Source organism: Centruroides vittatus, unplaced genomic scaffold (genome assembly GCF_030686945.1).
Source record: "Centruroides vittatus isolate TY-2023 unplaced genomic scaffold, ASM3068694v2 contig_790, whole genome shotgun sequence".
NCBI classification, from domain to species: domain Eukaryota; kingdom Metazoa; phylum Arthropoda; class Arachnida; order Scorpiones; family Buthidae; genus Centruroides; species Centruroides vittatus.
Window position 1 is genome coordinate 1,654,571 of NW_027122510.1, and position 12,471 is coordinate 1,667,041.

Sequence of the window (12,471 nt, forward strand, 5' to 3'; positions counted from 1 at the left end):
GGTATTTATTCTTAGTCTTAATTAACAAAAGTAATAATTTCATAACAGATTTAATACACAGCATTTTAATAAATTATCATATATGGTCCGAAAATATGAAATTTTTTATAGTAAACAGTGTATACTATAGGTAATCTAGTTTTGCTAAGGTTTTGCTAAATTTGCGTACTTTTCGAGTTAAAAAAAAAAATATTTAAATTAACAATTAACTACTGGTATCTTTAAGAATCAAAAAGAGATCATTAAATAGTATTAGTGTGAAAAAGTTTGTATTTTCCATGCCAATAATACTCGGTTATTATTTCTTCCTAAAAATGTCTTATAAAAAATAAAGGTGTGAAAAATACTGTATTATTATTTCACTTTTTTCGAAGCATTTCCATGCTTTTTTCACAAACTAGGGAACATCGTTCACAGCAGCTCATTTCTTGATTGTCAAGTCTTCAACCTGCAATGAGAAAAATACTTAAACGCAATGATGTCTCCAAACACCTCTATACTGAAACACTGACGATGGATGGTCACCGATCGTCAGCGCCACAAGCGGGAAAAATATCAACTAGTGTCTATACGCTCGGTACAATAGACAGAGAGACTTGGTGGATGGCCTTACTAGTGAAGCGATCAACTGGCCTTGGTAGGGTAATTGCAATGTGGTAGCATATGAACAGCTATAGATAGGAGTAGAAACCGTTGTTGAGCCTTGATGTTTGTAGTTCTGATGTAGTAGTTTATAACCTTTTCTACAATACATAGTGGCAAAGGAAGAAGCTCTGCTAGTATCGCAGAAGCATTAATAGAAACAGTTCTGCAGCACTTTGAATTTCTCGTGGCAAACTGTTTTTGAAGAGAGAGTAATTTACTTGCTACTGAATTTTTACTAGTTACATGACCCCAGCTAGAGGCCATGCAAAGTAGCATTGGTTGTATTGCCCTATTATATAGAGTTTTACAATTTTATGATTTAGTCCCCAGGTGCACCTAGCACATTTTAGCAGCATGTAGTTTATTTTCTTGGTCTTAGCCAAGATGTAACCAATATGGCAACGGAATGTGGTTTCTCTCTATTCTCTTGTTTTATTTTGTATGACGTTTCTGTTTACACGTGCACTAGCTGGTTGATCTGTCAAAGTTTTTTGCGTCCTTTTGTGAAAATTAAAATTAATATAAAAATGAATATTATGACTTTGACTAATGATAATAATAATAAAAAGATTGAACAATTTATTTTAAGAACTTGAATTTGAATGTTAATAATTAAAAAATAATTAAACTTTTATATTTTTAAATTTGTTCACAAAGTCTTTTATAAATAATAGTACAAATTAATTAACTAATTAATAATTATATATTTTGGACCTAAGGTTTTTAGGGTTTCATATAAAAGTTTTTTTTGTTAAAATCTTTCTATAAAATCATGCCTAAATATTACGTAAGATAGAGAAGGGGAGGGGGGAATCAAAGAAAATATTACGGTTTCTTACAGGGATGGGTGAGGGTCTAGAATGACCAAAATTGCCTTTACATAATTTATGGATGGCCCCTAAGTGTAAGCACAGCACTCGCAAGGTTCCAGCAAAATTGTTCCCATTCTATCTATGTTTTAAGGAGAGAGAGAGTTTACAAGTATGCTGACAAAATACCAAATACCACTGGAAAAGAGAGGTTGTCCTCTATTGCTGGCAAGAATATTGGCTCCAGAGTATGGCAGTTCTGCCTTGGTCTATGGCTTCCTTTGTCGTATGGCAGATCTAGCCGAGACTCTTTATGGCTGGGGTTCTCCACTTGGATAATAGCAAGTCTAGCTGTCCTCTTCTAGGATAATGGAGCCTTGGAGGAAAGTCCACTCTGAGACTTGAGTCTGAGCTCTTTTATCCTCCTTAGTCCTAGGAAAATGATCAGGTGATCAGGATGTTTGGAGACAAAGTTGCAGGTGTGAGGTCATAGGTGAATTGTTGATGACGCTAAACTGTCATTTTTATGGAGCAGATAGTGTAATATTTGGTTTGAGACTTGTTAGACTCATCCTGTTTATTCGTTCGAATGTTGACATTCCCCTCTTTTAACAATAGATTGTTATCATTTCTTAACAGTTGTTGATGAAAAAGGGTGACATTCAAACCTTTTTCTGTGCGATGTTTTCTTAACAATCATGTTGGAGAAATAGGTTAAAATTTTCTTAAATTAGCGAAAAAAATCAGGTCCTTGATCTCACACTACCATCCTTCCAACCATCACCAGCCACATTCACTTGTACACCAGATATATAGACAATATTCTTATATTTTGGTAGCATAAGTCCATCATTATGGAATTCTTACAGACGATCAACCACAACCCCTTTCAACCAGTTCTGTCTTGAACAGGACAACCGCCCACTCCATTCATTTCTTGGACCTCCAGATTACTACAAACCATGGATGCATATCTACGCAAGTCTATAGGAAACCCACCCACCACCCAACCTTCATCCTACAATCTTTTCACATTCAAATTGGCTGCTTTTAGAGCTTTAATTCAGAGAACAATTACCCATTCTTCTAGTAAACAGGAAAAAGAGGAGCTTCGTACTATCACTCAATATGACACCCAACATGGCTACTCCCCACACACTATTCAGGGACTTATTTGCAAATTTTCCAACACTGCCTCCACCCCTCTAATGAAGAAAGAATGTTCAGGGCTGTCACGTACAACAAGTCTCTTGCCATCCTATACAAAGAAATTGGACAAAAAAACAAATTTCAGTTAGCTTCCACAGAAGTCCTGCTATTGCCTTGCTCCTCCACAACACAAAAGACCGTCCCAACAAGTACCACCTGCCAAGCATCTACAGTATCCTTATTATTGACCATTGCTACAACTGCCACTTACAATATATATGAGTTATGACTCGCCTGTTACATATACATCTCAAAAAATATCAAACGTCCATCAAAAAAAGAAGGTTTAACCAATACAGCTTTGGCTATCTACGCATTTGATCAGGCATCCAGGTAGATCTCATGGAGATCTACCGGGATGCCTGGTCGGATGCCTGGTCAGATGCGTAGATCTCACCTATCTTACATAATGCATCTGAACAATATGTCCTTAAATATTCGGAACAAGTGGAAATGTACAAGGCCACCTGCCATAACTCAGTCATAAACTATTACAGCATTGACTCCTTCCCACTGCCTGGAAGTTCTTCTATGAATTGTAAGATGGAGGGGAAGGGAAGAGCTTATATCATACACCCTTCTCCCTATACACGTGTTTGGCAATCCCCAGAGTTTTCTCAACAGTTTGTTGCCTGATAATGCCCACTCAACACAGACAAAAATGTTTGTACTCTGTTTAAAATATTACTGTTGCTGGTTTTTCAGGTTATTGCAGTGTTTATTAATTTCTAAATTTATCTAGTTGTCAAGTAGCAGTTGTTAACAGAGTATTTGAATTTACTGTTTAGAAATCACTCTCATAAAAAAGAATCAGTTGTCAAAAATAAAAAATTTCCAAGTTTTATTATATGAATTTTTACCTGTTATTTAATTAAGTATTAAAGCATATGCATTGATATCACTATTAATTTAGATTAAATGAAACACATACCAGTTTCAATCATTAATCTGTCGGCAGGGAGTGTTGCAACAACTTCCAAATTCTCTCTTGTTTTAAGAGAACTATGAAAATACAACAAGAATGAAAATAAATTTTAATAACAACATATCAGTGACTTTATAAAATAAATGTACTGTTTTATTTTTGAATTAAAATAGTCACATGCTTGGCAAGAATACATTTATTATTTACAAACAAATCATATAATGTATACACATACCCACATGTAAACACACACATGCATGTATTTCATATAAGTGGTTTCAAATTCATAAATTAAGCTAAGCTTTTCAATACTATGTCTTATCTAACTAATCTCAAGTCATAATTTATCATATGAAATGGAGTTTATGAAATTTTGTATAATAATACAGTAAAACCTGTCTATGGCAACCACTCACGGTTCCTTCAAAAAGTGGTCTTTTAGACAGGTGGTCATCCAATACAGATGGTGCTGTAATACTGTATTTCCGCACGTATTTTGTGCACAGATATGGCTAAAAGCCATATATACTAATCAAAACTCAAGGTGAGCAAAAATAAGAGTTTTTTTCAACGATAGAGCTACATTGGAACTGTATTTTATTCTTATTGGATAACTCAATTAACAGAAGACGTCATGATTTTATAAGGCAGATGTAATAGTGGTATTTTAAAGTTTAATACAGTATTCACATTTTCTCAATTAAAATGCACACTTTCTTTTTTCCAAGATAATTAATTCAAGTTGGTTCTCTTCGTTTGCTCCTCAGTTACATGTATTACATCATCAATATACAAGCGTGTGGTATCTCGCCACCACTTCGGTTTTAGTTTTCACTAGTTTAATCTTTTTTAACTATAAAAATACTGTATTTTTAAATATTTAACATTTTCTTAAGTACAATAAAAAATTACTAATTAATTATAAAACGACTTTATTATTTCTTCTCCTAATATGATTTCATTACATCAATGACAATCGCAGAATCGAAAAAGGAAGATTGCATGTAAAACTGATTTTGCGTTAATGCATTTATTGTTTGCCTGCAAAAATTACTTGAATATTGTTTTTATAAAAATATCATGAAAATAAGGTAGGTTGATACAGAAACTATTTATTGCACATGTACTGTAAATGAGCTTAAAAAATTATAATAAATTTTATCAAATGATGAGACCAGCCAATTAATTGAATCATACACTATTTTATACCCCTAAGAAAAATACTGTAGGTATATGGTAAAATAAATTTTGTTTTCCCACAATTAAACTTCATGGCTAATTGCCATTGTGATAAACCATTTTCACTTTTCCTGATAACTTTAACCTGATCTTTTAACGACAGCACTTCGCATTTCTTTCGTTTTTTGGACAATTTCAAACAAACTGAAATGAATTTCTTTTGTTGCTAGACAAATTCATTAACACCTGCACCTAATTTCAAGGGTGGGAGAAGTGTCCAAGGTGGGTTCGAACAGGAGTTTAGACTAATTCATTATATTAGGAGGGGAAACGTTGTTGAGATGGGTTCGAACAATAGTTTAGACCAGATATATTCGTGGAAGTGGTTGCTTATTACACTTGTTGTATGTTGTTTCGGATCAAAAATCGATGCCCACGGTCGCGTTACACAGGTGGTCGTTTAATACAGGTAACTTAAATACTCTATGTATAAACTATTCCGTGCCAGAAATTTTTGCCCATTTTGACAGGTCCCCATTGAACACAGGTGGTTGCCTAAGCAGTTTTTACTGTATTTGGAAATAATAATATACAAAATTTCAAGTTTAGATTAGAAATAGGAGTAAAATATTTTTATTGGTGATTAAAGTAAAAGATGCAAATTTCCATAATTATTATACTATGATTTCATATTTATCAATAACATGTATTTAAATGTTCTCTTCTTTAAATCTCTAAAATTTATAATACTCTTCAACTTAAATGTCATTTCTATGAAATAGTCATAATTATTTTCTTCTTTCACATATTATAAGCATTTAATGTAAGTTTTTGTTTACTTATTACGAAAATTTCAGAATTATTAAATCACTGGATAAAGTTTATTTAAATTTGATATTTTTGTTAAAAAGAAAATTTATCAAGATATAAAACACATTTTAAATTTATATATTCATTCAGTACCTTATGAAGGACTCGCTTCTCTATAATATATTATTTTTTTCTTCAAATTATATATATCTAAAAATGATTTGACAAAAATTATTGTTTAAATTTTTCAGCACAATTTTCAACATTTTTAATCTGAACAAATAATATAAAGTATAATGACAGCAATTTATTAATTTTTAGAATTTTTAACAATAATATCAAATGATGAGCTGTATTTCAATAATGATATACTAAAAATGCAATGACTTGATAAAGAATTGCTAAAATTAAATTTTTAGTAAGAGTTATATAAAGCATACAATAAATATTTCCAAACTTGCATCAGTTATTATATAAGAATATAATCTCAGTTTGAATTTTATATTAGCTCTTAAACTGATTTCATATAAAATAGTTGTAATGTTTATAATTCCCTTAAACTTATTCTTGTATTTTAAAAATGTAAAATAAAATTCCTCTTATGTGAACATATTGGCACAATAGGATATATTATTCTATTATTGTACGAGAAAGTATAATTATTAAGTATTCTGAACAGTCAGACATTGCATTCTATAGAGCAAACTTTTTTAAACACATTAGTTTCAAACAATTAGAAAATAGTACAAACAAAAATCACTTAAAATACATACCACCCATTTATACCAATATATAAACCAAGATCTAGTATTGCTTTGGCATCTTCCTTGGTGCCATCAAAAGAATGCACCTGAAATAAATTTAAATCCAGTATATTTTTTATCTTCATTTACATATTATTATATACAAATGAAGAGTAATTCTGTTAAAAATATATTAAGAATATTATTTTTAGATTACTATAATATTATTAAGAAGTTCACATTCCTAAATATTTAATAATTGTTAACATAATCATTAAATATTTTTCATTGATAAAATGTAAACATTTATACTTAATGAATCATCCAACACCTCCAATGATATCTGGTTAGTAAACATTTATTTAACTGAATAACGATATTTAAATATTCAGTTAAGAAAATAATATCATTAAAAAACTTTAATAACTTAAAATTTTGCTACAAATATTTTAGAAAAACTGCATATATACTTAAAATTATTAAAATTAAGAAAAATAGTTAGAAAATCTCTTAAGAATAGTTTGGAAATTAACTTTTAAGTATTTGACAATTTTAAATAAATTCTATAAATACAGATGCAAAGATTAATATAATAGGAAATTTTGTTATTAGTAAATTTAAGAAAAATGTCCAAGAAATTATGACTTTTGATAATATTAAAATTAAAAATTAGTGTAATAGAAGTATTATTTGAATATTATTCATTATTAAGAGTGTGCTATTAAATATACATGAAAATCTAAATGTGACATTTACCAAATTTATATCTAAAAGCTTTCATTCAAAATCATTCAATAGTGATTGGAAATATTCTACAGTTATTTAACAATTTCTATTAAAATAATTTAGAAAAATTTACTCTCTGCTTAATAACATTTGAATAACTTTGATTATTTATTTTGTATCATAAAAATTTAGTATATAACTTCATATTAGTAAATTCTTGTCAATTTTTATGTGATCAATAATTACATATAGAATTAATATAAATAATCTATATAACAGATAAGGATCTGTTATTTAATAAAGATTTTTCTCATAACACTACATATAAGATTTTGTCATATACCATCAATTTTTAAAGTTCTTGTTTGATTAAGTAAATTAAACAGATTGTTAAATTATAGTATAAAATAATTCATTTTCTATTAAAGTAAATATTATAAATATCATTGTCTTAAACAATATTTATGAATTAGAAAGAAAGAAGACTATAAAATAAATTTTACATTCTAAATAACATGCACAGTGTATAAAACAAAACTGAGAAGATGAGAATGAATTATTTGTTACAGAATAAGAATTTTGAGATAATGAAATACTTGATTAAATCTTATTGTGTATCTCTAAGTAAGTTTTCCTTTCTGATATATTCTGTATCAAGCATGGTAAACATTGTTTTATAAGCAAAACTAACATGTAGTTTATCTATGACAATTTAATGGAAAGATGAACAGATTTCAGTCATCTTTATTTTTTTATTGTATATTATCTTAAGAGTTACTCCAAATGTTACCCATCCATGCACAATTGACATTGTGTAATATTTATTGGTGTACTCTTTTCTTTGATGTGTCAGTTGTTTCCATGGACAGTGTTGCTGATAAATTTGTTTTACCTATCTGGCATTTCTGTGAGCTTCACTATAAATCAAATCAAATATCAGTTCTTTCCATGTGAATTGTATATCTTATACTGAGCACTAATGCAATATCTCTAAAATCTTTAATAGAAATATCTAATTTCAGCTAGTATCTCCTTATAATTAATGTGACAATGTACAGGCTGTTATTTAGATACAGTTCTTGCTTGGAATGCTAATGCAAACTTGCCAATCAGAATACCTCCCAAGATAACATGTCAGAAAAAGATTACTCATAGATGCTTGTTTCCAAAGTTTTACTCCAGCATTGCTATAACTAAACAGAATCAATTTCAAAACCCTTATTCTGTGACCAGAAATCAATTTAGTCATTTTATCAGATTTCTTTCCTGATTCCTTTTACATATAAAATTAATTTTGAAGTTCATTGTAAATATTGTAAAAAAATCTAGCATAAGAAAATAATACTTACTACTCCAACAGGAAATCTATCTCTATTGCGACGAATAACAGTTACTAAATCTGCAGATGCATGACGACAATGTAAAAACATTGGCAAATGTGTAGCTTCAGCAATATCAAATTGGCATTCAAAATAGCTAAATGAAAAATGTAAAAACATCACAAAAATTATTTTGTAAATTATTATATTTTATTGAAAATATGTCTTTCATATCAAATTTAATTTCTTCTAAATATACACATAACATTCTAAAATTTTAGATGTTAAATTTTATGTGAAATCTTGTCTTAAAACATCCTATCTTAATTTTCATGCATAAATTTAGAAAATATTTTTTCTTAATATAATTTTATATTGTTCATATGAGGACAGGTATTTAAATAATTATGCCATCTGAATAAAACAATGCTTTTTCTCATCCTACAATATTGTAAATAAATTATACATAAAAATGTTCTGACAACAATTTCATATAGTGTCTTTAAAATAAATATTTACATTCTAATTCAAAGTAAAGCTTTATGCAATCTGAAAGAAAAAAAAAACAGCAATTTAACTAAGACAAATGAGATCTACATGCAAACAGTTCACTTTATGTAGTAATTTTATGATTTATAGTATCATCTATATTTACATGGACATGTATTGGTACATAACTGCTAATATGCAGTTATACACATGGAAAGAAATTAATATAATTATCTAAGTATTATAGTTAACAATAAATGTCACAGCTATATCAATATGGTATAAAATTCTTCTTACCATTAATAAAGTCAATAGGAAAAACTGAAAATTATTTTGGAGTATAATATAATTTACCAGATTTGTAATATATTTTGTTTCTAATCATACTGTTTGTTGTCATCAATTTATTGTTTTTAAATATAGTAATATTCAAATACCTGTACTTACTTATTAAGATGTTAAGAATACTTTTTTTATAATAAAAAAACAGTAAAAAAAATTAAAAACTTTAAGTATTGTAGTTAAGATTCTATTACTTACATTTTTATGATAAATACAGAAATACAGAATAGATACTCACCGCAGCTGGGTTTCTTTAGGACAAAATTCCATTCGGTCATAGTCTAAATTAAATAAATTTTATATTTAACAAAATTTTATTGAAGGCATAAAAAACATTTAATTTTATGAAGTTAAAAATATTTTATTTATAAATTTTCTGTAATTAATAATTGTGCTAATCTACTTAAAATGATTTCTGTCTTCTGAATTATGCCTCTAGTATACAGTGAGAATATCCAATTACTTTTTTGGATGATTTGTATTATTTCTACAAAATATTTAATTTTGATTCTAAAATGCTATTGCATGTTTATTTATCTCTGTAATTAATAGTTATATATATATATATATAATATATACACATTTATATATTCAATTAGATATATAATTTATATATATCTAATTGAAAGATTATAAGTATCATTTGTATATATAATAACATATACAAATGATACTTATAATCTTTCAACTAGAAAATTAAAATTTATAATGTTATGAAATTGAATATAAAAATCCTGGAAAATAGTTGCATATAAATTTTTCAAACTATCATTGACAATTATTTTGAATCAGAATTATGCTCTAAAGACAAACAGATGGAACACAACAGACTCTTAATTATCCAATTTCCAGTTATTCACCATTATGATATGCTATTCATAATGTTGGGTTGTGATGATTGTATACTACTTTGCCACTCCATTACTGTTCTGTTCATCAGTTCATCACATACTTCTGTGAACATAGCATTATATATTTGTCTGCACTAGTAATTTTATTTTAATATAGTATATTATACTTGTATTGTGATCATATTCTATTTTCTCAGATGGAATACTTGTATTTGCTTTTAATATAATTTTATCATTTAAAAAACATAGGAAGTAAAAAAAGTAATTCTAAAATAAAAGGTTAAAAATAGCAATGGGTTCAGCTAGATAAAAAAGTAAGAAAGTAAATCTGTAATAAAAATTTTATTTCATATTTATACAGCACTTCAATTAACTCTACAATTTATTTTGTCTTCACTTCCATATTACCTAACATTTTCATTAATCTAAGCAGTTATTACTCCCATTTTGTTCAGATTATCAGAAGTCTATGGCAAAAATTATGTTAATTTAAACAGTAAACTAATTATGCTAAATTAAAATAACTGTTATCTAATGATGATAATTATTTTAATTTAGCATAATTTTTTATTATAAAATTTATCATTTTATAGTTTATGATATTTATAAAAATAAATACCTAATCCACATTCTCCAACAGCAACAACTTTATGTCTATTTTCTAATGCCAATAGTTTAAGTTGCTGTAAATAACCTCCAGGATCACCACAAGCTTCAAATTCCAAACATCTAGTTGGATGACATCCCACAGTAGAGTATAACATATCTACATGCAAATTAAATATAATTATCAGAGTTATAAATTATTAAACATTAAACATCAACCTTATATAAAAATTATCACAATATTTACTGTAGAATTTATATAGCATACATAATTCTTGCACCTGATGAAAATGGGTAAGATCAGCTATATAACTATAAAGGTCATCTTATGTAAGGGTTTATCACACCAAGTGCCCAATTTAATACATTTAAAAAATTCTTCATTAGATGAATAAACACATTTTTAAAAATTTTTTAAATGTTAGATTGGGCACTCGGCATGATAAACTTTTACGTAAGATAACCTTTGTAAATATAAATCAAATACTATAATATAATATAGTAGAAGGGTTGAAAATACAAAATAATCTAATAATCTTAATCTTTGCTATTGTTATTTTTTGCCCAAGCAATGCATAGCTCATTTGCTAATATTTTTTTATAAGTAACTGCATTTCTTTCATTTCTTATACTGAGTTTTTGAAAAAGATGTATTCATATAATGTGATTTGAAACTTTGTTAGAGAATTTTAATAGTTTGATTGTTTTAAATAATCCTATTTATTTAAATTTCTTTACATTTTTAAATGTAAGTTACAAAATAAAGCAAATAACAAATCCCTTTTTCACTAAAAAATATTCATTTTAATAAGTAAATAATATACTATTAACGTCTATGAAATTATACCAATTCAGAATTTCATATTAATTTAAATAAAACAGTTACAAAAATTAACAATAATTAATTATGACTAGAATACTGTATATAACAACTATTTATAATAAACATAAAACCTGTGTTTATTTATAATAAACATAAGTTTAAAAAATTCTGTTGCAATTTAATATAAACAGTGAAATGAAATTACATACCACAAGTTTTTGCTAATTCTAAGGCTGATCTGCTATCTTCTAAACTGCCACCAGTTACAATAATCTTAAAAAAAAATAACAATTATAATAATAATAGTTAAAATAAACACCACATTTGCAAATATTCCTGTAACAGAAGAAAGAAAAAAACTTGATTTAATTTATTTAGTATATATTACAAATATTTTAACTGATCTGTAATCTAAAGTCACCTGTATAAATTACTAAAGGTATAAGTTTGGCATATAAAATAACTCTCCAAAACAAGGAGTCAACTCATACCATGGTCATAAAATGCAAATCTTTATCACAATAGAAAATGAGTGGGAAAGCATTCTGCTTACTGTAATTTCAGCAGGTTTCCATAGGTATTTCCAACTAGAGCTTATGTTCGGTCAACTTGTTTAACATAAAGTATATAACAATGTCAACAATGCAACTGATCCATAGTTTAGAAGCTGGTAGTGCCATTTGCTATTTATTTGTATTAGTGATAAAAATAAATAATCCTCCAAATCATTTAATTGTATCATTAATACAAATTGAAGAATATAAGATTCTAATCTGTTATTGTCTATTAATTAGTAATAAATAATTACGAGTTTGCTGGCCTTATTATTATGATTACAGAATCATCATACACCTTTCCAATTTTTATTCATTAATGCATGATGTCCTGGAATGCATTTCAACTTATTCAACAGCCATCTTCAGCTGGGTTATATACATACATCTTGACAACATGGTATTATAATTAAAAACATATAAAAGAATCTAATAAATGAA

General features: G+C 27.5%; 1 protein-coding gene across 3 annotated transcripts in view; it reads right to left on the bottom strand.

Annotated features, from left to right (window-relative positions):
* The window catches only part of LOC136981754 (deoxyribonuclease TATDN1-like), a 63,554-nt gene that overhangs the window by 9,582 nt on the left and 41,501 nt on the right, over positions 1-12,471 (bottom strand). For all 3 annotated transcript variants that reach the window (XM_067278124.1, XM_067278123.1, XM_067278125.1), the window contains 6 exons: positions 11,686-11,749; positions 10,667-10,813; positions 9,435-9,477; positions 8,396-8,522; positions 6,351-6,427; positions 3,595-3,665 (listed from right to left, as the gene is read on the bottom strand). In XM_067278124.1, the coding sequence (XP_067134225.1) occupies positions 3,595-3,665; positions 6,351-6,427; positions 8,396-8,522; positions 9,435-9,477; positions 10,667-10,813; positions 11,686-11,749 (529 nt within the window). The remainder of the gene's footprint in view (positions 1-3,594; positions 3,666-6,350; positions 6,428-8,395; positions 8,523-9,434; positions 9,478-10,666; positions 10,814-11,685; positions 11,750-12,471) is intronic.